The 27,779-nt window shown below is 38.4% G+C and overlaps 2 protein-coding genes across 2 annotated transcripts in view; both read left to right on the top strand.

Annotated features, from left to right (window-relative positions):
• The first annotated feature begins 9,604 nt into the window (after positions 1-9,604).
• Positions 9,605-14,097, top strand: MS3_00008064 (uncharacterized protein). The gene is made up of 3 exons (XM_051216407.1): positions 9,605-9,821; positions 9,865-13,672; positions 13,706-14,097. The coding sequence occupies exon 2, from the start codon at positions 11,894-11,896 to the stop codon at positions 12,635-12,637; it is 744 nt and encodes a 247-aa protein (XP_051066997.1). The 5' UTR covers positions 9,605-9,821; positions 9,865-11,893; the 3' UTR covers positions 12,638-13,672; positions 13,706-14,097.
• Positions 14,098-26,145: 12,048 nt separating this feature from the next.
• Positions 26,146-27,779, top strand: part of RAD54B_3 (DNA repair and recombination protein rad54b) — a 52,659-nt gene continuing 51,025 nt past the window's right edge. The window contains exons 1-4 of the mRNA XM_051216408.1: positions 26,146-27,307; positions 27,350-27,404; positions 27,459-27,628; positions 27,673-27,722. The gene's annotated coding sequence lies outside the window, so the exon portion shown is untranslated. The remainder of the gene's footprint in view (positions 27,308-27,349; positions 27,405-27,458; positions 27,629-27,672; positions 27,723-27,779) is intronic.

Here is a 27,779-nt window from a genome sequence, read left to right on the forward strand (position 1 = left end):
CTTTGTCTAGTCATCTTGGGTAGTTATTACGGAATGTATCTAGGGTGATACTGTGGTACATGGAGGGATTTTAGACTCAGGTGTAGGATTCATTTTGTATGGTTCTGCGAGAATATGTAAAAGAATCTCGCAATATGTGTTTTTTCCTGTGAATATTTAAATGTTTTTCTTGTTATGAAACGTTTTCGTATTTTTTGTTGAATTCATATAGTATTTCATGTAATATTAACACTTTGGTTTACTGTGATAATCTGAAGCAGTCGAACTCAATATATTTAATCGTCGCAAATAGATAACGAGAAAAATTGTAGTATAATCGATAATATTTTATTTGTAATATCAGTTAGGTGCACATTAATGTACAGGAGAATTATCCATCAGTACAAAAGTCATACTTGCCCTCATACGTAAGGTGTGGTACCTCTATTTGTAAGCTTTTTAATTTCTCGTACGACAATTGTCACTCTGTTGGCATATAAATTTAGATTACTGATCCTTTTACTTGATATTATATAACTTCTCACTGACTGTCTTCATTTTATTCTATCATTAGACTTCGAGGGCTAACAAATTGAGTGACCGCGTTTTTTTATTGTTACTGTTTGATCGGTAGAAATATCTAGATCTATTAGATACAAACCAGGTTCCTTTTTTGTTAGAAACATGTAGATCACTAACATAGATTATCTATGTTGAATGATTAAAGAATCTAACCGAGTTAGGTAGAAATGTTGTGACCAAGAGCAAACCTCAAAGTCACACCTCGCAGTCAGCATCTCACACGGATTACTCCTTGATTGTATCAAGGTACTATGGTTGCTTTGAAAACCGTATAACACAAAGGACGTTGTTACAGAAACGTATTACTACAAGTAGGAACGAGGGAGAAGTTGAGGCCATCACCGCACGGACTAGTCCATGGCGTTGATTGTCCTTGACCTTGACAGAGACCAATGAACCGTTCGACATTCAGTGACCCGACTGCCTGATGATCTGGCTTGAGCTCAGTGATATTTCACTGGCCCAACAAACGTTTGTTACTTTTGGAAAGTTTGATCCTTCCTCTTCTGAATTGATGGAACTAACTGATATTTACGGTGATAGACGGCGTCAATCAGCTCAATGGGTTGGACTGATCAGTCCATGATGGTTTTCCTTTGCCTTAGTAAAACTCGGCTGATGACTCAACATCTTGTGATCAATCTTCTAATATTAGGATCGCTCCACCATGATTGTTGGTTTGGCTGGCATTCAGCGTTATTTTAATTCACCATTCATCTTCAACAACTTCACACAATATCTTGCTTTGTGACCGAGTTTAAAAAATCCATTGCATACAGACTTAGCTGTGTTGTGTGTCCTATGACTAACTACCCTGGGCTGCGTCCTTCAATAAAGCTGACCTAATTGGCCCTTTATTTCATTCTTCTAGTTGTGTGCAGGCATACTAACCCAGACCTAGATGACCTTTGCTCTTTTTTCTACGAAGACAACCAACACTTGGAAGTTCGGTACCTTAGCCTCATTCACAGTCTAGTGAGCCACTTCCTTCTGCATGTACTGTAAATCCCGTTGCAAATGTGTCGCAATTATTTCCGAATAGCTGTCCAGTTAATAACGGAATTACACCATATTTTTCAGTGTCATATATATATATATATATATGCAGCTTAATTCAGAATTCTGTTTATTCACGGGACCAAAATATTGGCCCAAATAGAATAGACATAGAAATTTCTGACGGTATATAAAGTCCCAATGATCGCCAAAAAAATGAAGAATTAAATTGACTGTGCTGATGAAACTTAAGTCATATAAGTATTTCTGATTTTTGATTGAAACACAATAATTCTATTAATCCTGAACTATAAAATAATGAATTTCAGATAACACAAAAGACACGAAACCCAGTTGAGTAACTCAAAAATGTATATTATGTACGAAGAAATCTGCATGTAAACGTGGGAAGTTGCATAAGGGAATGTATATTAATAGTGCTGAATGCATATGCATAATTGCGAATGAAACAGACTTTGTTTGAGCAGCTTATGCAGTTCCTGTTACAATAACAATCTTACAAGATAAATTGCAAACAGTAAGTAATTAAACTGTAGTACTGTTGGTTTTCAACCTCATGATTTTCAAAGCCAAACACTTTGAAATCATCATATGTATTTCCCGATCAGTTTCTGTTGCTTCCCTTTTAATTTATCTTTCAGTTTATCGATACCAGAGGATTCCTATTATTCTCACTGTTTTTGTTCTCAAACCAACGTCACATTGGTTCTGGTGGGATGGTAGTGTAGTGTTATTGGTTCCTAAACACAAGATCTTTGAACCTGAACATATCATTACTCAGAAGATTTACATTCAATGTATAATACTTAAAGAGCGTTGTAAACGGTAGACATGTAAACAAAATCGAGATGTAATATCTCGGCCAGACAGGTGTGGTCACTATTTAACGTATTCCTTCTCATATCAAATGTCTTATTTTATCCCCCGCTTAGATGTGTTCATTAGAAGTGCGAACGATCGTATTGCTGATTATCATGATGGAATGAGTCAGTATAGACAAAATGTGAATTCCACGCAAAATTTCAAAGGTAAGGTAGTCACATCATGATAAATCTACAATTTTGGGATTAGTTCTATCACTATAGTGGTGAAGATAAACGTACTAATATCAAAGTGGACAATTATTCCACAAAACAATGATGATCGGTAGCAATAACTTGGGGGGAAATAAAGAGAATCTCGTCAACACAATAATAATGTTTTAACTCAAGAAGGGTAGGGTTATTCTCGACTGAGTAGCTCCAACGTGAGCTGCTTCCTGTTCAAAACAATATACTTATATAACAGTTAACAAATTAAATGTATATTCCACCTAGAATGGAATCATACAACTAAACCAAATTCAGTCAATTAATAAAACGGCTGTCTTAAATGGCAGCCGATACAAATTGGAATATTAGGTAAGCTGGGGACGGAAGATTTGTCAAAACCACAGCAACATCCAATAGTTAACTAGACTCCAGCAACTGTAAACAATATAGTTATGATATATAAGGACTTTCGACTAAATTTGTTCGAATGGTTTCACAGTATTGGGTGCCGAGTTGATGTGAGGCATTAAAGAGGAAGGATGTATTTGTAGAATCTAAGCGAACGAATTTGAAGTAAATCTAACATTTTGCTCGGCAATCTGGTCCAAGCTTTTCCAAAGAAACGTAATCGAACATCAAAATTATCGGATACAAATAGGTACATGGTTCTCCGGTTCACTATATACTGTGTAAGATCCAAACTACGGTTTGGAGTGAAGGACAGCTGTCTGGATGAGTTAGATACGCGCCCTCGCCAGATTGAAACCAAAACAAAGTAATTGGGTAAGATGACGGTTCTATAATTTATCATAAATTTAAGTGTACATTATTACCTAAACAAATATAACCACTCAGCTATCCAACCAATAATTGTTCAATTGATCAAATCTAAACTACAATAAATAAGAAAGTTGATAAAGGATGCAAGAAAATTACCAATCACCACAAATAAATGTTATTCTATCCTGTCTGGATAGATCACGTACAGATTCGTTCAAAAGGTAATAATTGGTCGCTCTATAACACAGAGTGTTTTCAATTCTGGAAGAGTGCTTCAATTCACAACCAAAATGCACAATTCCAGTCAACACAGGTCAAGCAATCAAAAGCAGGGATAAACCAAAATGCCTGCCGCCCAGACTTAGTATAAAGTAAAACAACATAAGTGCAGTTCGGGAAGAAACATGGGGAATTGGTGAAGGTGTAGTAAAAACGAAAACTATAATAAAATACAAATATTAACAATTCAAATGTAGTCAAAAAGTTAACAATGTACAACTAAGAGGATCAATAGGAACAAAGTGCAAGTATATACATGGAGGGATTTTCACAAACACACAAAGCATTCAAAATGGATCTTACATACTGAATAGGTCATCCAATCAACGTTAACAACGTTTAAAGTAGGTATTTACATTTGTGTGTAGGAGGCTCGTTTGGCTTTTGTCAACTTATGTCACCTATGGCGAAGGTGAGATATCCACCTACCAATTAAGGGACGAGTATACTGCGCGGCAGTTCACTCTGTTTTACTTTGTGGCTGCTAAACGTGACCACTAAGAGTAGAAGATATTCGTAAGTTACTAGTATTTGGCCACAGATGTCTTGGAAATATTGCTCGCATTTGCTGAGATCACCGGGTAAGTAATGATGAGGTTAGACGCAGAGTATTAAGGAATGATGGTAAATCATTTGATGAGGTTGTGAATCTTTATCGATCGAGATAGTTGGGCCACGTGTTGTGTACGCCTGAACACCGATTACCACGACACCCAATGCTGACTAGTGTAGGGGATGGTTGAAAGAAAGTTAGGGTCGACCAAACGAGAACGTGGCATTAGTGCTTGAAGTCACCAACTTGTGGTCTGAGCCATGCTGGTAGATGCAGACTACTTGGTTGGGGACCGCGTGAATATTGCAGCCAACTGTTGGAGACTGTGGATGACATGGCTCAGAATCGATCACAATGGCTTAGGTTTATACACTCTTTGTCTTCCCTTAAACTATTAGATTAAGATCGCTTCACATCTTTCTTTCTACGAACTAGTTCCTGCTTCATGTACTATATCCTTATATGCAATCTTTCTTCTATATATTACCACCACTAAATTAACTACTTATATGAATCCGGTGTTCATCCTGTTGTGCTAATGCGGTATGGAAACTTGGACCGATGCACATATGTGCCTAATCCTAAGTTGTAGCTGACTGACTGTGTAAGAGACATAGTGTTAAGATAATATATTGTGCGCATAATTAAGCAAGAGAAATTTGATTTACTATATCGACATCTAAAGAAAATACGGCGTAAAATGGGCAGCTCAGAACCAATTAGACGATTTGGACTTCGCAGATGACCTAGCCCTCCTATCGCATACACACGAGCAAATTCAGGTAAAGACAGCCAGTGTAGCAGCAGTCTCTGCATCAGTAGGCCCCAACACACACAAGGGGAAAACCAAAGCTCTCAAATCCAATCACTCTTGATGGCGAAACTCTGGAAGATGTAGAGTCCTTCACATACCTGGGAAGCATAATCGATAAACAAGGAGGTTCAGATACAGACGTAAAGGCGAGGATCGGCAAAGCAAGGGCCGCATTCCTACAATTAAACAATATATGGAACTCAAAACAACTTTCAACCAATACCAAAGTGAGAATCTTCAATACGAACGTCAAGACAGTTCTACTGTACGGAGCTGAAACTTGGAGAACTACAACAACCACCATCAAGAAGGTAAAAGTATTTACAAATGGTTGTCTACGCAAGATAATCAACAACCATTGGCCGGATACCATCAACAACAACCTCCTCTGGGACGTTGGGTGAGGCTGGATTCTAGTTTATTTCCAGTGATTTCATCGGTTATTCTATTGCCTTGTGATCATTTTGAAAGTCACTTACATTTTACATATTTTGTGCATTGTAATGAATTAAGTCCAGGGTATAGGAGTGCTTACAAACATTTATATAAAGTTTATAAAATGTCTAAACAGCCAGTTAATAAACTGTGACGATGAATTTTGAATATTCTTCATAAACCTCATGGTCACACGGTAAGTTATTATTTCCGAGCTATAAGTATCCGCCAAAACACCATTGTTAATAAAATAACGACTTCAGCTAGATACTGATAAGTTTTGCTAATTGAACGCTTTATTCGGTTCCTAAGCTATTCTGGTAACCCCCAAGCTAGAACTACACAGCGACCTAAACACGAGAGAAAAGACGCGAAATATGCGAGAAGCACTGTACTCCAAAGGTTCATTTTTGTACAGAAAAACACGGTTATTTACATATATTAACATTTGTTAAATCAACATTATATTTTGACCATACCGCTAGGGGACATATTATGCTACTGACCAATAATAGCATGCCACGTTGATATTCTAGAAAGCTCCATCACGCTCTGGTTGGCTCGAACACGTCAGCTCTTTGAGGGCCTCTGGAGGCTCCGTTGTAGTTCTCGGGAGCAAACTCCACAACTCCCCGAATAAGATTTCTTTAGAAGATCCACTGTCATGCACCTTAACCTTTATTCAGGTCTCTCTTTTAAATACACTTCTTGTTCTTCAGTCTTCTTTGCCTGGGATTTCGCCATCTGATCGTGGTAAGTGATTTGCCTTCTATTAATTAATCTCACTGTTTCGTGTTGCCGGACCACTGACAATAAGGTCATGTTTGACTAAACTCAATGGCTGTTGACCTTCGACTGTCTACTTTAAACGGTTACTGGGATCCTTGGAGATAAATGTCTGATCCTATCTTGTTGGGAACATTTTTATTGATTCTGAGGCATCGAGCTCTCGTTTATTAACTATTTATTTTGTTGTTTAGCACGTGAGTGTGTTCTAGAGGAACCTTTTACTATGTGACAAAATCTGTACTGTTTTATGTATTTTGTACTTTCGATGTGCCTTCACTCTCGATTTCAAACCGTTTGAATTGAACACAGAGTTTGTGTTTTGATGTAATTTGATACGAGTCGCTGAAAAACTTGTCGACCGCTATTCAGAAGAACGTCGTATTACCCAGTGGAAAATCTATTGGTATGTTAATTTCACGTTCGAGAGAATATTGGTGTTTCAGTTGTTACACATTTGGTGATATGATAGCCACTAGTTGTACCAACATCATCACCTAAGGAAAAACTGAATAAAGAAAGAAGATCAAAGTAAAAGCAGGATTCTGGATTATATTGCTCTTTGACTATAACAGAACAGTCATTAGACAAGACTCAATGGAAAAACTGGTGAGTTAGGATCACCAGTACAAATAAGACGCAAATACGGAAAACTCAACTGACTAAAAAGATACAACCAAGATGAAATAATAGCAGTGTTGCGTTATTTTCAGAATCACTCCTGTTAGTATGAGGGTTTGATAAATATGGAACTAGAATCAATAGCAACCGTATTATAACAGTATTAACACGCATCAGAATGTGTAGTCATCGAATTCGAATAAAGCAAGTCCGGACAGAGTTGAACTGATCTAGTCTGCATTGCATTAAAATGTGTATTAAATGTCAAGATTGTCACCTAGTCAGCATGTGTCAAATATTCACCGACCAGTTTAATTATATGATTTACAGATGAGCAGATAGACAAGCAACCAAACAATGAAGTATTAAAAGGATCCCAGTATTGGATATTCGAATTAACAACAATACTGAGTAAAATTTTACCGACTGAACCGAGGTAACGAAATTAACAGTCACGTATTCGGTCAGAATTTGTAGTCCGAAATGAGTGTCCAGTTTTGCAGGATTGAAATAACAGTACCGAACCTCATAAGGATGCTCCAATATCCTCCTACCATCTTAAAATAGCATTTTATGCTCTTTTGGATAGCATCGGCACAGCTATTTGTGTTTGCTGAGGAATATACTCTGTTTTAACCAAAATACAGTAACGACACTTCTGATGTTATCCTTTCCTTTCGAAATTGTATCCAATGCTTTGAACTTATTGTAATTATAAAAATTATATGTTTTCTTAATATTCACCAACCAAAGATATTATATTACTTACTTACTTACTCACGCCTGTTACTCCTGGTGAAGGAGAATAGGCCGTTCACCAGCATTCTCCATCCAACCCTGTCCTGGGCAATCCTTTGCAGCTCCTTTCAGTTGTAATTCATCCTTTTCATATCTGCCTCTAATTCCCGATGTAATGTGTTCTTTGGCCTTCTTCTTTTCCGCTTCCCCTCAGGATTCCGAGTTAAGGTGTGCCTCGTGATGTAGTTTGATGATTTGCGTAATGTATGTCCTATCAATTTCCATCGACTTTTCTTAATTTCTTCTTCAGCTGGAAGCTGGTTTGTTCTCGCCCAGAGGAGGTTGTTGCTGATGGTATCCGGCCAATGGTTATTGAGTATCTTGCGTAGACAACCATTTGTAATTACTTTTACCTTCTTGATGGTAGATAGCAGAACTATCTTGACATTCGTATTGAAGATTCTCACTTTGGTATTGGTTGAAAGTTGTTTTGAGTTCCATATATTGTTTAATTGTGGGAATGCGGCCCTTGCTTTGCCAATCCTCGCATTTACGTCTGCATCTAAACCTCCTTGTTTATCGATGATGCTTCTCAGGTATGTGAAGGATTCCACATCTTCCAGAGTTTCGCCATCAAGAGTGATTGGATTGCTGTTCTCCGTTTTGGATTTGAGGGCCTTGGTTTTCCCCCTGTGTATGTTGGGGCCTACTGATGCAGAGACTGCTGCTACACTGGCTGTCTTTACCTGCGTTTGCTCGTATGTGTGCGATAGGAGGGCTAGGTCATCTGCGAAGTCCAAATCGTCTAATTGGTTTTGAGCTGCCCATTTTACGCCGTATTTTCCCTCAGATGTCGATATAGTGAATCAAATTTCTCTTGCTTAATTATGCGCACAATATGTTATCTTAACACCATGTCTCTTACACAGTCAGTCAGCTACAACTTAGGATTAGGCACATATGTGCATCGGTCCAAGTTTCCATACCGCATTAGCACAACAGGATGAACACCGGATTCATAGAAGTAGTTAATTTAGTGGTGGTAATATATAGAAGAAAGATTGCGTATAAGGATATAGTACAGGAAGCAAGAACTAGTTCGTAGAAAGAAAGATGTGAAGCGATCTTAATCTAATAGTTTAAGGGAAGACAAAGAGTGTATACACCTAAGCCATTGTGATCGATTCTGAGCCATGTCACTCACAGTCTTCAACAATTGGCTACAATATTCACGCGGTCCCCAACCAGTTTAGTCTGCATCTACCAACATGGCTCAGACCACAAGTTGGTGACTTCAATCACTGATGCCACGTTCTCGTTTGGCCGACCCTAACTTTCTTTCAACCATCCCCTACACTAGTCAGCATTGGGTGTCGTGGTAATCGGTGTTCAGCCGTACACAACACGTGGCTCAACTATCTCAATCGATAAAGGTTCACAACCTCATCAAATGATTTACCATCATTCCTTAATTCTCTGCGTCTAACCTCACTATTACTTACCCGGTGATTTCAGCAAATGCGAGCAATGTTTTCAAGACATCTGTGGCCGAATACTAGTAACTTACGAATATCTTCTACTCTTAGTGGTCACGTTTAGCAGCCACAAAGTAAAACAGAGTGAACTGCCGCGCAGTATACTCGTCCCTTAATTGGTAGGTGGATATCTCACCTTCGCCATAGGTGACATAAGTTGACAAAAGCCAAACGAGCCTCCTACACACAAATGCAAATACCTACTTTAAACGTTGTTAACGTTGATTGGATGACCTATTCAGTATGTAAGATCCATTTTGAATGCTTTGTGTGTTTGTGAAAATCCCTCCATGTATATACTTGCACTTTGTTCCTATTGATCCTCTTAGTTGTACATTGTTAACTTTTTGACTACATTTGAATTGTTAATATTTGTATTTTATTATAGTTTTCGTTTTTACTACACCTTCACCAATTCCCCATGTTTCTTCCCGAACTGCACTTATGTTGTTTTACTTTATACTAAGTCTGGGCGGCAGGCATTTTGGTTTATCCCTGCTTTTGATTGCTTGACCTGTGTTGACTGGAATTGTGCATTTTGGTTGTGAATTGAAGCACTCTTCCAGAACTGAAAACACTCTGTGTTATAGAGCGACCAATTATTACCTTTTGAACGAATCTGTACGTGATCTATCCAGACAGGATAGAATAACATTTATTTGTGGTGATTGGTAATTTTCTTGCATCCTTTATCAACTTTCTTATTTATTGTAGTTTAGATTTGATCAATTGAACAATTATTGGTTGGATAGCTGAGTGGTTATATTTGTTTAGGTAATAATGTACACTTAAATTTATGATAAATTATAGAACCGTCATCTTACCCAATTACTTTGTTTTGGTTTCAATCTGGCGAGGGCGCGTATCTAACTCATCCAGACAGCTGTCCTTCACTCCAAACCGTAGTTTGGATCCCACAGTAGTAAACAAATAATTTGGTCGAATTCGTTTGGGTTTCGTTTCGCTGATTTAAATCATTTCTCTGGGAATATTTGGTCGTTCGCTTGCGATGCCGAACAATCGTCGAAGGCAATAAAGTCATAGGCTCGTGGAAGCTAAAAAGGATGAACAAAGATGGATCCCCTCAGTCAAGGCAAGTGCCTTATGATGCTTCTATTTGTCATGGTTCATATTCTAATAGAGGCGATTGTAATTATAGTGAATATAGTTGTGATATAATGGCAGTTTTCATAGAAAACCTTACTTTAGACGTAAAGGAAGCGAAAAGCGCGATGACACGGCGCCTTTCGTAGGTCCAGAGTTTCCAAAGGTTGAGTTAAGTTATTTCGACGGTCAACCTAGAGGTTATTGGAGGTTTTTAAGGGAGTTTGAGACCTATGTGGAATCAAGGGTCAAGGATGATAGTCAACGCTTGCTTTATTTGATACATTATTGTAAGGGTAAAGCGAAAACAGCCATTGAGGGTTGTATTATGTTGGAAGCTTCTTCTGGTTACAAGAAGGCCAAAGAAATTCTAAAACGGTTATTCGGACAGGCGCATGTAATCGCTCGAGAGACACTAGAAGACTTATTCAATGCCGTGAATTTTGATTATACTGACGGAGAGCAACTAACAAACTTGGCTATTAAAATGGAAAACTGTGCTATGATCTTGGAACAGATGAATTATGTCTCTGATCTAAATTCCTTAGTTACCTTGGAAAGAATAGTGAGACTCTTGCCTCAGCCTATGCAAACCCAGTGGGCGGACTGGGTGGATGAATTGACTGAAGATAACTGGGAACCGACCTTTGGCGAGCTCACTCAGTTTATCGCATCGCGTGCGAGAGTGGCTTGTAGTAGATTTGGACGGTTAGCAAATCGTTCAAGAAAAGGACATAACGTAAAGACGAACTGTCACGTGCAATCGGAGCAAAGGAATAGTTCGACAACGAAAACTAAATGCAGTATGTGTTCCTACGACCATGCCATTGATAAATGTCCACAGTTCTTAGCGCTTACAGTTCAAGACCGATGGTCTCACGCTAAAAGCAAGGGTATCTGTTTCGTCTGTCTTAGACAAGGACATAAGGTTAATGAATGTAAGCTGACAAAGCGTTGTAACGTTGATGGTTGTGAAAAAACACCATTCTTTGTTGCACAACAAAAGTGATAAACCTGGTATCTCGAATTGTTGCGGATATACTAAATCACTAATCAGTCAAGTGTGTTTAGGCATGATTCCCGTACGGTTGAAATCGCGAAAAGCCGAGATTGTGGGTTATGCTCTGTTGGACAACGGTTCTGATGTGACACTGATAAAATCAAACTGTTTGAGGTCTCTCGGGTTGAACGAAGACCAAGAATCAGTGGTAGTTGAGACTGTGGGCGGTAATAGAACATAGTTAAGTGGCCGCATTTAAGTGATGTGCCAATAGATAGCCTAGACTCTGAAGACGTTTTACTGTTGATTGGTTGCGACGTACCAGAAGCACATTGGGTGTTAGACCAACGTTTGGGTGGAAGGAAGAACCCGTACGCTGTGAAAACGTTGCTGGGGTGGACGGTTTTCGGACCTGCGTCGTATTCGGAATATAGGAAAAGAGTTGTTAATCATACCAGTAAATTACAGACTTTGGAGAACGAAATACGTAAACTTTATGATGTAGAGTTTTCTGATGTTTATTCAAATGATAAATCAGTATCACTAGAAGATAAGGCGGCTATAAGGATTGTGGAAGGGGGCACACGCTTCGAAAATGGTCATTTTGTAGTTCCTATACCATGGAAAGTGAACCCAAATATGAAAGGGGGGAATTATGAAGTGGCAAGCAGTAGACTACAGAGTTTGAAGCGTAGATTGTTGAAAGATGACATTCTGTATATCAAGTATACAAAAGGTATTGAAAGTAATTTTATTAAGGGCTATGCGGAGAAGATCCCTGAAATACAATTGCAACCTAGTTATCGCCCCCGTTGGTACTTGCCTCACCATGCAGTTATAAACCCGAAAAAGCCAGAAAAACTGAGAGTGGTCCTTGACTGTGCCGCCAAGTTTGCGGGTGTTTCTCTAAATGATATGATTTATCAAGGACCCGACACAACTGCTGAGTTAGTGTGTATATTATTGCGTTTTTGCAAAGAAGTAATCGCAGTCTCTGCGGATGTTGAAGAAATGTTCATGCAAGTGAAGGTACCTGAGTCTGATCGAGGAGCTTTAAGATTTCTGTGGTGGCAGGAGGGAGACATGTCGAGAGAACCACCCGAGTTTCAAATGACATCTCATCCATTTGGTGCCATATCATCTCCGTTTTGCGCGAATTTTGCCTTGAATAAGACGGCCCAAATATTCTCTGATGGTTATGATGGTTATGTCGTAGATGCTGTTAAGAATAATTTCTATGTTGATGATTGCTTGATATCTTTTTCCACTTGTGATCAAGCAAAGAGTTTCGTTAAGCAGATAAGTGAATTATTATGTAGAGGTTCCAAACTAAAGAAATGGGTTACCAACTCGGAGGAGGTAAGGACCATCGGCTGCAATTAAACGCAACTCAATTTCGTAAATGTGCCCTTCAGCTTAGCAACCAATCAGAATGAGGCGGGAATTACTGCATGCGCCATCTTTGTAAGCAATGGCGGTCGGCTTTCTTCGTTCTGTGCTTCTTTCAGCTAATTCTTTTGTGTAGCTATGTAATTTAATGTCTCTGTACTAAAATGCCGCATTTAGTGTAATGTTCTATATGTTGGTGTGAAGTTTATTTCGAATCAGCGATGTTTTCTGAGTTTTTGCTACTTCTACTCAAGTCAATGTATTTCTTCGGGCAATCTGGCTAGTCTTGTGTTATAAAATGTCCGCCGGCTTTCTTCGTTCTCTGTTTTTTTCCGCTATTTCTTTTGTGTAGCTACAGAATTTGATGTTTCAGTGTGCTAAAATCCAGAGTTAATGTAATACTCTGAACGTTGGAGCAAAGTTTTTCCTGATTTTGCTTTGTTTTCTGGGTTTTACCTGCTGCTAATGAAGTCACTGTATTTATTCAGCTAAGCTGGCTAGTACTAACATAAGACCTTACGTTTTCAAACGACAGTCGGTTATGTTTTACATTGTTTTCTAGATATCCGAAGCCGAAGTTCGTTTTCATTTAGCTAAAATAATTGTTGCTGCCGCCTGTGACTCTAACTGTTCGTATGTTCGTTCCTAGCTGTCCTTTAGGATTTTATCGGCAAAATGAAAGGAAACAATCTGCGGTTTTTAATTTTCTTCAGTATAATGGACAACACTGTCCCACCAACGAGTCAAACTAATACAGAGTGCCCAGCAGTAGCGTATATCGGTATTGATTTCGAAAGGACCCAGACTTCCGACAACTATAGATGAAGTCACAGATGCTACCAATCTATTGCAGAGGGTTTCTTATGAAAAATATGCCATATAGCAGTAATGGAGGGGTTGTACTCATTACTCAGTGCGTTAAAGCAAGCTTAACATTGAAAAGTCGGAAATCTGCTACCAGTGTCTTGTGTATGTTTGCTGTTTTGGCCATAAAAGGAAGCCGAAGGGTCATGATCAGGGAGTAAAAAGGTAATTAACTGTTATTAAGCTCACTTTTTATAGATTATATTTCACCACTCGCAAATTTGTGTTTTCTTACGGTATGATGTCAACTGGTACCTAATATGTTCACCCTTATGATGAAAAGTACCTGCAAATTTTCACCTTCATATTCGAATTATTTTTGGACAACTGTCTTACAGTCTGAGTGCTTCGTACGCCCTGGGAGACTAGATTCCTACATTATTCGTAGTTCCAGTATAACTTTCTCACGCAGTAAGTTCAAATTAGACACTAGTCTTTCTAAATAAGCCTTTTAAGCTAATATCCGTATTCTCTATTTCAATTAATCGATGAAGACATGTACCACGTGTATCTGCTGTATACTGCCATTTTACTCTAATTCTAACTGTTATATCTTACTTTTGAATAATAAAATTGCTATATGCTGCAAATACAGACTTATTTGTTTTGATGGAGGTAGGGGGGTTCATGGGATTTTCACTAAAGAGCTAAGCGAGTGCGTAAACCAGTGTAAGGTACCATACGGGGTGCATTTGAGTTACTAGTGTTGCATTAGTGCGGGTAGGGGCATTGCTTGCTTGTCATATGGCATTTGAATTAGAAGCTATAAGATAAGAAGCAGGTACGGTTAGGATGTGTAACGCGTGTCCATCCATCAGCTGGCGTGACAACCCATGGTGGTTAGAATAAGCTATGAGAGGACCCGAGTCTGTAGGTCTCCCAAGGAAATGGCGAAGATATCCACCAAATCACCTTATGAAGAGCGCCTGCAATCACTTAACCTCCACTCATTAGAGTATAGACGTCTTAGAGGTGACCTAATGGCTTACAATAACCTTAACACTCCTGGACATCCCCTAAATAACCTAATTAAGCTTAGTTCCAACACTAACCTAAGGGGTAACACCCAGAAACTAGAGACACAACATAGCAGAATGGACTGTAGGCACAACTTCTATCCCTTAAGAGTTGTCAAATGCTGGAATTTTCTGCCGGCCGAGCTAGTCCAAGCGACTTCCCAGGAGTCCTTTAAGAGGCAACTGGATTTATTCTTAAGGACTAAGTATAGTATCATACTATGATTTACCGATTTCTTTTTCCTCTTTTATTGTTAACATACCTAGTTTCCTGCCTTGAGGTATTGGTGATCCCCTGCTACTAGGCACGGAAGCCTGTTAAGCGAAAGCTTCTTCTATTCAGTCCACAACCATTTGAACACATGAACTAGGTGCTGAGAGGCTCACTTATCACAAGTTTCTTGCAACGATTATGTAGATAAAACAAAGTAGCATTAGATTCAAAAATGTATTCAAGAACTTTCATTAAGAATCGAATATCAAACAAGGGTTTAAACCAAGTTCCCGTTTAAAAGTTGTATTGGTAATGTTAAGCTGCAGTTTTTGTTGTTTTTTTCCAAACGAAAGAGTAAAAGAAGTCACAAAATACCGGAAGTGGTTGTGAGACGAAAATGGAAGTCCAGCACCCTTTTTATCATCTGCTGTTCGTTGGATCTCCCGTAAACAGTTCCATAGGGCCATAGTTCCAAGGGCGAAACAGTTTTTAATGTCTGTGAAGGCTCACTACTGTTGCATTCTAAATGAAAAAATATTGATGAATTTAGTCAGAAATGTGGAATATATAAATAACCAAATCACATGTGTTTTAGCAAAGAATTTATGCAGTTGTGATTTACCTTGAGTTCATCAATATTAGATAAGGTCAGCTACTATTACTTCCCCAAAGCATAACATGGGCTTAGTACCGTATTGCAATGCTGTTATTATTTTGCTCCCATTTAAGTATTCCCATGCATCTGCGTCTAGTTTAACAGGAAAACATACAAGCAGAGTAAGTGTCTGATAAACTAAAAGTCCCAGTTGTCAAAAAGATTCTTAACATTTGTCCACAGCCAGCTGCATTTAATGGAGACACAAAACACTCATCTTCTAAGACTATATACTGCTGTTTTGCGGGCAACTAAAAGCTCAGACGCTTAGCTAACTTGCTACCGATGTTATTGCTGGGGAAATTGTTCAATGACAGTGATCATGAAATATGGTCAGTGATAGATGTACAGTTTAGAAATAAACACCAAACATACTTATCGTTATCTTATAATGTATGACAGCAACAGCATCAAAGGCACGTTTTTTCCTATTTTTAATCAGACTGATCTGAATCCGTATACACATTGGAAACAGGCAACTCTACTTACTAAACTGATCTGTTTCGTTACAGGCTTCAAGCACTATACTTAAGTATATCATAATTCTTTCAACTTAAACTGAATTATACGACAACTAAGAACACTAAACTAAGCAAGTGTCATAGTTATTGTTTCACTTGCAAAGACATGTTGCTCAAAGTAGTTAAATGGACACAATTAAGCCGATAAAATCAAAACAGGAAATATAGGCCAGTTGAACTTACCTAAGAAAAAAGAAGGATACATATATACTGCTTTCATACTGAAGACAACAGGCAGTTGTTCATAGAAACGTAGTTTACAGTACAACAAACCTTTCTTCAGTAACATCATACATTGACAGTCTATCTGGAAACAATCAACCATGTGAATAAACTCACTATGACTTGAGATATCATTCTAGCGTGCAATGGACATAGTGTAACGCAGTCAGACGTGGCGAATAAAAATTAAAAACAGATCAAAATTAATTACATAATCTAGTTATTTAATTAAAAATACATTATGAAATGGCAAAATCTGTGATTACTTGAACGCACAAACGACAGTGTGCGATACATTAAGCTTACATGGTTGCGTTGCGGATAAGATCACCCAGGTCCATCTTGCCTGATGTATGTAAAGAGCAGTCCTTGATAGAAATGTCAACGAATTACGACACTACTCATCGAACCCTAGGTGTAGAATGGGATTTTAAACAAGATGTATTTAAGTTTTACTTTGATGCACCGGAAAGGCCTCTGACTAGGAGAGGTATTCTATCTATAGTTTCTTCTCTGTTCGATCCTCTGGGTCTAATTGCTCCAGTCTGTCTTACTGCCAAACTCCTCTTGCAAAAATTATGTAAGTCCCAAATAGGCTGGGATCAGCCTCTCAACGAGCCATACATGTCCGCGTGGCTAATCTGGGTAAGTTTTATGCGTCAGATAGGTCACGTCACGGTAGCTCGAGGTATCAAGAGGAGAATCGACGAACCCGATGCGAAAGTGGAATTGCACTTGTTCAGTGATGCTTCAGAGGTTGGTTATGGAGCAGTTGCGTACGCACGAGTCAGTTATTTGAAGGAGCCACCATATTGTATCTTGTTGTACAGCAAGTCTAGGGTAGCACCTATCAGACAAGTCACTATACCGAGACTTGAGATGGCGGCAGCGGTGTTAAGTGTGAGGCTTAGTGAAGTATTACGGAGAAGTCTGCCTAATTTTTTCTGCAAAGTAAACTTCCATACAGATTCCATGATAGTGTTATACTACATTAAGAATATCGAGAACCGATATAGCACCTATATAGCCAACCGCCTCGCTGTGGTGCACCAGTATACGAAGGTTGAACAATGGAATTATGTAAAGTCGTCACAGAATCCAGCTGATTGGACCTCAAGAGGTATACAAAAATGACTGATCTTGAATCTTGGTTCAAATGTCCCACCTTACTGTATGGCGAATTCTGTACAACAATCACTGACTGTCCGGAACCTACTCCTGACGATATTGAGTTTAGAAAAACTGCTGTGGTTAGCTTGAGTAGTATAAAGTACAACATGTCACCTATTCTCTCTTATTACTCCGAGTGGTTGAAATTAGTCAGGGCCGTAGCCTGACTTAGAAGGTTCATAGAATTTCTGATGGTGCTTCGTTCACCGAGTCATGAAGGATCCGTTCATCTAGGATGTTTGAAGGTCAAAGAGCTTGACATCGCCAAGCGTAAAATTTTATTGATGGTTCAGAAAGAAGTGTATGGAGAAATACTTAGTGGATTTAAAAACAATGGTAAAGTAGTTAGTCACAATGATCTGAAGGGCTTATCACCGATAATGCTTGATGGGTTACTCTGCGTTGGAGGTCGACTAAGATACTCAGATTTCTCAAATGCCTTTAAACATCCAATAATATTGCCCAGTCGACACTTAGTGACAGAAATGATAATTAGACATTATCATAAGGAACAAGGGCACACAGGAACGTCACAAGTACTAGCCACGATTCGAAAAAGGTATTGGATAATAAAAGGAACCAGCACGGTTAAGAGAGTGATAGGAAAGTGTGTGACATGCCGGCGGTATACGATGGTTACAGGGCAAAAATTGATGGCACCACTTCCAGCTTGTAGAGTTCAACAAGGATGGTATAGCTTCTCAGCCGTGGGAGTAGACTACTTTGGACCATTTTTTGTCAAAAGAGGAAGATCATTAGAAAAAAGATATGGATGTGTATTCACTTGCTTGCAAACCCGAGCAGTACATATTGAAATGACACAGTTTGAATACTGATTCGTTTATAATGGCCTTGTTACGTTTTATTGGAAGAGGGAAACCTGCCGAAATTTACAGTGACAATGGGTCAAATTTTGTGGGTGCGGTCTCTGAATTAAGGAGATTTGTGCAACAGTTGAATCAACAGGAAATAGACAAAGAACTGTCAGCTAGGCAGATTCAGTGGCATTTTAACCCGCCCTCATCCAGCCACAGGGGTGGAGTTTGGGAAAGGATGATTAGGTCCATACGCCGACTGTTATTGTTGATAACTAGAGAGCAGACTGTAACCGATGAGACTTTAAACACTTATTTGATTGAGACTGAAAGGATGTTGAACGATCGACCCTTAACTCCGGTCGTTCAAGATGCTAACGATAAACTAGCCTTGTCGCCAAATAGTTTGTTATTATTTAGAGAATGTGATGGAATAGTCGAAGAAGGTAGCATCAGAGATAAATATGACAAACGTTGGAAACAGGTTAATCATCTTGCTAATGTGTTTTGGAAAAGGTGGTTAAGAGAGTATTTACCGTCCCTACAAAAACGTCAAAAGTGGTTAGTTGAACACCGCAATTTTCAGAAAGGGGATGTAGTGATCGTGGCTTCGGACATATCGACTCGTGGAAAATGGCCCTTAGGAGTAGTTGAAGATTGTGAAATAGATGACGACGGAAGAGTTAGAACAGTGGTTGTTCGTACGAACGGTGGATTAGTCAGTAGAGATATACGTAGATTATGCCTCCTTGAAGGCTCGAATTAGTTCCTCGTATTATCAATGTAGGTAGGTCTAGTAGGCGTACTGTTGTAAGTCCTACTCGTTCCTATAGTGTCATATGCGACATAATGAACCATGACCATAGGCATCAAGGTAGCTTGTGTGATATGGAGGGATTTTGGGGGCCGGGGCAAGATCCATTTTGAATGCTTTGTGTGTTTGTGAAAATCCCTCCATGTATATACTTGCACTTTGTTCCTATTGATCCTCTTAGTTGTACATTGTTAACTTTTTGACTACATTTGAATTGTTAATATTTGTATTTTATTATAGTTTTCGTTTTCACTACACCTTCACCAATTCCCCATGTTTCTTCCCGAACTGCACTTATGTTGTTTTACTTTATACTAAGTCTGGGCGGCAGGCATTTTGGTTTATCCCTGCTTTTGATTGCTTGACCTGTGTTGACTGGAATTGTGCATTTTGGTTGTGAATTGAAGCACTCTTCCAGAATTGAAAACACTCTGTGTTATAGAGCGACCAATTATTACCTTTTGAACGAATCTGTACGTGATCTATCCAGACAGGATAGAATAACATTTATTTGTGGTGATTGGTAATTTTCTTGCATCCTTTATCAACTTTCTTATTTATTGTAGTTTAGATTTGATCAATTGAACAATTATTGGTTGGATAGCTGAGTGGTTATATTTGTTTAGGTAATAATGTACACTTAAATTTATGATAAATTATAGAACCGTCATCTTACCCAATTACTTTGTTTTGGTTTCAATCTGGCGAGGGCGCGTATCTAACTCATCCAGACAGCTGTCCTTCACTCCAAACCGTAGTTTGGATCTTACACAGTATATAGTGAACCGGAGAACCATGTACCTATTTGTATCCGATAATTTTGATGTTCGATTACGTTTCTTTGGAAAAGCTTGGACCAGATTGCCGAGTAGAATGTTAGATTTACTTCAAATTCGTTCGCTTAGATTCTACAAATACATTCTCCCTTTTTAATGTCTCACATCAACTCGGCGCCCAATACTGTGAAACTATTCGAACAAATTTAGTCGAAAGTCCTTATATATCATAACTATATTGTTTACAGTTGCTGGAGTCTAGTCAACTATTGGATGTTGCTGTGGTTTTGACAAATCTTCCATCCCCAGCTTACCTAATATTCCAATTTGTATCGGCTGCCATTTAAGACAGCCGTTTTATTAATTGACTGAATTTGGTTTAGTTGTATGATTCCATTCTAGGTGGAATATACACTTAATTTGTTAACTGTTATATAAGTATATTGTTTTGAACAGGAAGCAACTCACGTTGGAGCTACTCAGTCGAGAATAACCCTACCCTTATTGAGTTAAAACATTATTATTGTGTTGACGAGATTCTCTTTAGTTCCCTCCAAGTTATTGCTACCGATCATCAATGTTTTGTGGAATTATTGTCCACTTTGATATTAGCACGTTTATCTTTACCACTATAGTGATAGAACTAATCCCAAAATTGTAGATTTATCATGATGTGACTACCTTACCTTTGAAATTTTGCGTGGAATTCACATTTTGTCTGTACTGACTCATTCTATCATGATAATCAGCAATACGATCGTTCGCACTTCTAATGAACACATTTAAGCGGGGAATAAAATAAAACATTTGATATAAGAAGGAACACGTTAAATAGTGACCACACCTGTCTGGCCGAGATATTACATCTCGATTTTGTTTACATATCTACCGTTTACAACGCTCTTTATGTATTATACATTGAATGTAAATCTTCTGAGTAATGATATGTTCAGGTTCAAAGATCTTGTGGTTAGGAACCAATAACACTACACTACCATCCCACCAGAACCAATGTGACGTTGGTTTGAGAACAAAAACAGTGAGAATAATAGGAATCCTCTGGTATCGATAAACTGAAAGATAAATTAAAAGGAAAGCAACAGAAACTGATCGGGAAATACATATGATAATTTCAAAGTGTTTGGATTTGAAAATCGTGAGGTTGAGAACCAACAGCACTACAGTTTAATTACTTACTGTTTGCAATTTATCTTGTAAGATTGTTATTGTAACAGGAACTGCATAAGCTGCTCAAACAAAGTCTGTTTCATTCGCAATTATGCCTATGCATTCAGCACTATTAGTATACATTGCCTTATGCAACTTCCCACGTTTACATGCAGATTTCATCGTACATAATATGCATTTTTGAGTTACTCAACTGGGGTTCGTGTCTTTTGTGTTATCTGGAATTCATTATTTTATAGTTTTGGATTAATAGAATTATTGTGTTTCAATCAAAAATCAGAAATACTTATATGACTTAAGGTTCATCAGCACAGTCAATTTAATTCTTCATTTTTTGGAGATCATTGGGACTTTATATACCGTCAGAAATTTCTATGTCTATTCTATTTGGGTCAATATTTTGGTCCCGTGAATAAACAGAATTCTGAATTAAGCTGCATATATATATATATGACACTGAAAAATATGGTGTAATTCCGTTATTAACTGGACAGCTATTCGGAAATCATTGCGACACATTTGCAACGGGATTTACAGTACATGCAGAAGGAAGTGGCTCACTAGACTGTGAATGAGGGTAAGGTATCGAACTTCCAAGTGTTGGTTGTCTTCGTAGAAAAAAGAGCAAAGGTCATCTAGGTCTGGGTTAGTATGCCTGCACACAACTAGAAGAATGACATAAAGGGCCAATTAGGTCAGCTTTATTGAAGGACGCAGCCCAGGGTAGTTAGTCATAGGACACACAACACAGCTAAGTCTGTATGCAATGGATTTTTTAAACTCGGTCACAAAGCAAGATATTGTGTGAAGTTGTTGAAGATGAATGCTGAATTAAAATAACGCTGAGTGCCAGCCAAACCAACAATCATGGTGGAGCGATCTTAATATTAGAAGATTGATTACAAGATGTTGAGTCATCAGCCGAGTTTTACTAAGGCAAAGGAAAACCATCATGGACTGATCAGTCCAACCCATTGAGCTGATTGACGCCGTCTATCACCGTAAATATCAGTTAGTTCCATCCATTCAGAAGAGGAAGGATCAAACTTTCCAAAAGTAACAAACGTTTGTTGGGCCAGTGAAATATCACTGAGCTCAAGCCAGATCATCAGGCAGTCGGGTCACTGAATGTCGAACGGTTCATTGGTTCCTGTCAAGATCAAGGACAATCAACGCCATGGACTAGTCCGTGCGGTGATGGCCTCAACTTCTCCCTCGTTCCTACTTGTAGTAATACGTTTCGTAACAACATCCTTTGTGTTATACGGTTTTCAAAGCAACCATAGTACCTTGATACAATCAAGGAGTAATCCGTGTGAGGTGCTGACTGCGAGGTGTGACTTTGAGGTTTGCTCTTGGTCACAACATTTCCACCTAACTCGGTTAGATTCTTTAATCATTCAACATAGATAATCCATGTTAGTGACCTACATGTTTCTAACAAACAAGGAACCTGGTTTGTATCTAATAGATCTAGATATTTCTACCGATCAAACAGTAACAATAAAAAAGCGCGGTCAGTCAATTTGTTAGCCCTCGAAGCCTAATATAGAATAAAATGAAGACAGTCAGTGAGAAGTTATATAATATCAAGTAAAAGGATCAGTAATCTCAATTTATATGCCAGCAGAGTGACAATTGTCATACGAGAAATCAAAAAGCTTACAAATAAAGGTACCACACCTTACGTATGAGGGCAAGTATGACTTTTGTACTGATGGATAATTCTCCTGTACATTAATGTGCACCTAACTGATATTGCAAATAGAATATTATCGATCATACTACAATCTTTCTCATTATCTATTTGCGACGATTAAATATATTGAGTTCGACTGCTTCAGATTATCACAGTGAAGCAAAGTGTTAATATTACATGAAATACTATATGAATTCAACAAAAAATACGAAAACGTTTCATAGCAAGAAAAACATTTAAATATTCACAGGAAAAAACACATATTGAGATATTCTTTTACATATTCTCTCAGAACCATACAAAATGAATCCTACACCTGAGTCTAAAGTCCCTCCATGTACCACAGTATCACCCTAGATACATTCCGTAATAACTACCCAAGATGACTAGACAAAGCCGACAAGGTTTCTAGGACATCGAATTCAACTACAGTGGATGAGAAGTACTTTCTGGGAAATACAGATGAGCGAATCTATGACACTAGTCGTCTCAACATATGTATATGTGTAAGATCAGGCATTTATTGCTATCAAAATCTCAATGGTCCAATGATTATCATTTCTTGTCCCCTGAAAGACTTGTGGTTATGCATAGCACATAACCACCCTTCTCTCTTGGAAGCTGTTTCGTGGAACGGCAATTTTGTAGTCACTCGAATTCAAATCAAATTGAATACAAACTATGGTCTATAACAATGCATAAGGATATATAAATAGTGATTGCATCATTTGAGTTTTAAAATGGCTTGTCCTTTTGCTGTTTAACTGCACTAAGTTGTTGGCACGAACATACCTTTACGGTGGAAATAGCGCTCAAGTTGTTTCTGAGTTTGAAGCAGACCAGATTACTGTCTGATTTTATTCACGTGGATATGTTTTTTTTATTTCACGGTATCAAAGAGTGAATTTTCCAGAAGGGAAAATCAAGTTCTTCATGAACTGAACTCACTAGACGGTATACGGAACTGTATTTTGTCACTTCTAGCCGCGTTATTCAATTTGGGGATATAATTCTCTGTGCTGTCACTCATCGTTCTTCCATTTGAGTTACTAAGTGGTTGCTGTTTGTCTATTAATTTAGGTTCCTTCCCATTTCTAATGAACGATCCTAGTATATCCCACACCTCGAGCGCTAGCGCCCGAACTGGAGCAAGATTGACTAATTTCGGCGAAACCTCTAAAGTTCCTTTAAGGAATTTCGGGAAAATGCAACTAATGAACCTAGAATCCGCCCAAAATTTTTGGGAGTTGTGATTTTCCCTTAATGAGGCGTTGCTGCATTGCAAAGTTCACAAAAGTCAAGTATATTTAGCTTGAGAAATTATGAAATTCCGAAGAATTTATCAGTTAGGAATTGTGGACGCATAATAAAAGTCAATTATCAGTTCATAAAAGTTTTCAGGGTGGGGCTATAATTTATGGACGACCTTTGGGCGACGCTAAAATAGCCTTGAGGATGTCCACCTACTGACTATGGCTCAATAACGGTTTTAAACCAGTCTGAAGGATAAGGATTGTAATTTGCAGTTGGTGGTTAGGGATAGTGATTAGATTGAGGGTTTTCACAACGAACTGACATCAGCTAAAATGTTAAGACGCTATTTAGCCAAATGTATAGCTTCGCGCCGAAATCCAAGACCTGTTATTGTAAATCGGATTGGTTCGTCCATAAATTATAGTCTCGCCGTTTTCAGTTATGCAGTTCTACTGTTGTAGATTTTACAGAACTAGTGATTTTCTTTCTATAGTCATGAACAGTCCACTGGGAATTATTTGCCTGGTCGATTTGTCGTAACACTGTCAGGACTGGTCTGCACCATCACCCAGATTGGCTATACATCATGAATGAGCGTTAGATACGTCATGTTTCTTAGGTCTCACCAGTCCTGGCAAGGGATTGGTTCCCGATTAAATATCAAGGGGTTTACACGGCAGGAATATGGCTGTGGAACATGGTCGACAAGAGTTAAACACAGACGTAGCGTTCGTGCTTCTGATGTTGAGCGTCTCGAAAACACTGTTCAGGTGTTACAGGACGACCAGGTAAGCAACGTTGAGGTCATACGCAGGGTACTAGGGAAGATGGAAAATCACCTGATGAGGCTATGTATGTTCACCGGTTGAGATGTTGCCGGCATGTGTTACGTGTAACCAACCAATACCGACCTCGTCATGCAATTTTGGTAAACTTAGAAAAACACAAGGAACAGCTAAACAATGGCCTGAGGTCAGTTCACTATGTCTCTGACTGTTGGTCTGAGCTATGTTTGTAAACTACCTAGTTGGCATCCGCACAATAATGCCAAACACTGGTTATAGATGATGAGTGATATGGTTCAGATGCAGGTGTTGTATGCTAGTATTTCTTCACACACCTCTTCACCGATTTTTTAAAACCACAATCTCAATGTTTATTACGACTAGACCATTGAGGAAAAGACAAAGTAGGGCTACAAGACTGTGTGCATAGAGATAGCGATATGTTTTAGAATCCTCAGCCATAAGTATTCCTATTATTCAGTGAATTGGTAATGGTGTGGTTTGCTTTAAAGTCCGCATTTTACAAAAGCATTTTAATTAACGAACTGTGAATCAGTTCGTCCTGGTTTATTTCACGCTGCGAAATGTGACCATTAACGGTAGAGGATACTCGTAAGTTACTAGTACTTGATCACAGATGTCTTGGAAACATTGCTCGAATCACCGGGTAAGCTATAGTGAGGCTAGACGCAGAGAATGATGGTAAGTCAGTTGATGAGGCTGTGAATCTTCATTGACTGAGATGATCGGGCCACGTATTACGCATGTTCAACCACCGATTACCACGGCACGCAATGCTGACCAGTGTTGGGTGCGGACGGAACAAAGTTAAGGGCGGCTAAACTGAAACGTGGCATCAGTCTTTGAAGTCACTAACTTCTGGTCTGAGCCATGTTGGTAGATGCAGATTACTTGATCGGGGTCCGCACGACTATCGTAAGTAGTATATATATATAAGCATTGAAGTAACTGCTTCTATGAATTTGGTGTTCATCTTGTTGTGCTAATGAGGTATGGCAACTTGGTCTGATGTATATATGTGCCTGGTCCTACCGACTGACCGTTATGAGCATTATCCTTTTTCACCGATTCGGAATCATTTTCCCGCTAGTTATATCTTGGGTGAAAATATAAGTCTTATTATGAGGCTCTTTATGTGATGTAATAGAAAGTCATTTGCTTTTAAATGAGCCTGAAATTCGTTCTCTGGACTCCAGTCGCTTTGGGTCTACACTACAGTGATACCTGTTATCTCCTGTCTTTTGAGATTGCTGTCTTGGCTGAATGAGTTACTGGTTCCGAAGTTATTTTTCCCTTCATGTATTTATCGTAAAGTCACCAATTACAAACTTTTAGAAGCTTGAGGCTCGGTCTTGTGTTTGACATTCAACCATTTCCATTTTGATACTGTTTCGAGTCGTTTAATAGCTCCTCGGTAGCTCGCGCATTTTACTATTGCTATCATCAACCATCTTGTTACTTGGCATTCTCATTTCCTTATTGTTATGTCGGTAATCGTCTTAATATTATGCAAATGGGATTTATGGAGAGAAGAATGGACATACACAAATGTACTTAAATATACGTACAGACCCCTGTATATTCTCCCTTTAACGCGAAAGATATGGAAACCGAGGGATTCCTATACGTGTTATAGAGTCATCAACTTACACTAAGTAACTTTTTTTCCACGTTTCTCACTCCTCCCTTCTCTAAAGTAAACTATCACCATCAAATGTGCGCAAACGTTTCATTAAAGTCTACCTTACTAAAGAGCTTGCACTTTGCTTGATTTAACGTGCATTCAAGTCTATGAAATTGAACTGTTTGTTGACTGCGTATTCAGATTCATTCAGCTAAGTCATAAATCCAGCATTATGTTGTTTATATATCCGTACATGGAAATATATCGAATTGACGTTATGTTTACTGTCGACATGCCTTATCCCAGAAATATCTTAGCTACAGTGGCGTTTTCTTTGTGAAATATTTTTGTTTGATATAAATTTAGAAAACGGACTAAGCTGGATAAAGCCTTAGCAATTTATTGGTTAGTCCTTTCATATAACGTCCACTAGGATTAAAGGTTCACAAACAGAATGATCAAAAGGTAAGGTTTTCAAGCGAAAGAACAGTGATTTCATTTGCTTTATAATCACTGTTTTTGCTTGAGATAAGTCCTGAGGAATATAGCATAAGTTTAAGTGAATCAAGCATTTGTAAAAGGAAAGATAACTGTCCAAAAGTGTTTTTTGGGTATATTCAAATAACTGTGGGGAATAATGAGTTGTTCGCATCAGATGATGAAAAACGTTGTTCTTAGCAGTTGCTTCTTCAAACTTATTAATAAAATCATTCCGTTGAAACTGATAATTGTAACGTTTCATCTAGAAAGTAATATGCGGAGATCTGCAGCACCAAGTCGTACTAGTCAGTCTCAAGATCTGTCGATAAATTCCAACCTCGTAAAGACGGCTGAGTACAAATCAGTTTCACACTGTTCCTCAAGTCCTAAAATGAACAATACGCCTACAAATTTTAATTTGTCTCATGCTACGAAATGTTCCAGGTATTTCGAGGCTGTATATGCTAAAGCATCGACTAAAAAGGTATGGCGAATATCGTTTACCAGTTTTGCTTGCATTTTAGCATAAAAAATGGGAAGGAGATGGTAAGCAGTCACCAGTCTTGTTTATCTCTACGTAATTTTTAGGTTTTGTAGAGGTTGAAGGTCGAATCATAAAGCTTATCAATGAAGATTTGAAAGTGTAAGTGCTACTTTTTTAATGAAGGTAAATTTACCGGTTATTTTCCAACTATAGAATAGCATCTGCTTCTGGTCATAAATTAGCATTTTTAAATGAAATTGATATTGGTTCGGTTGTTCATATTGGGTCTTATGAAGCAGAGCTTATTTCACTGATAGAGAAGCCACAGTTAATTAATCTTTCCTCAAAATCAAGTGATGGCACTGAGGCGTTACATGCACCGGGTAACTAGTGTATTGTATTGTATTTATTTTGTCCTTATTTCCAGCAAAAAATTCGACAAGCAAACCAAGCACAAATCTCAGTTTCTCACCAAAGGTACCGTTTACATAATATCTATTTCCGGAATAATTTTTATTTGAGTCCATTTTAACC

The sequence above is a fragment of the Schistosoma haematobium genome, chromosome 4, assembly GCF_000699445.3.
Source record: "Schistosoma haematobium chromosome 4, whole genome shotgun sequence".
In the NCBI taxonomy this organism is placed as follows: Eukaryota; Metazoa; Platyhelminthes; class Trematoda; order Strigeidida; family Schistosomatidae; genus Schistosoma; species Schistosoma haematobium.

Excerpts from the sequence above, each read along its gene's own strand:
- MS3_00008064 (XM_051216407.1), top strand. The coding sequence starts at position 11,894 with ATGAAAGGGGGGAATTATGAAGTGGCAAGCAGTAGACTACAGAGTTTG.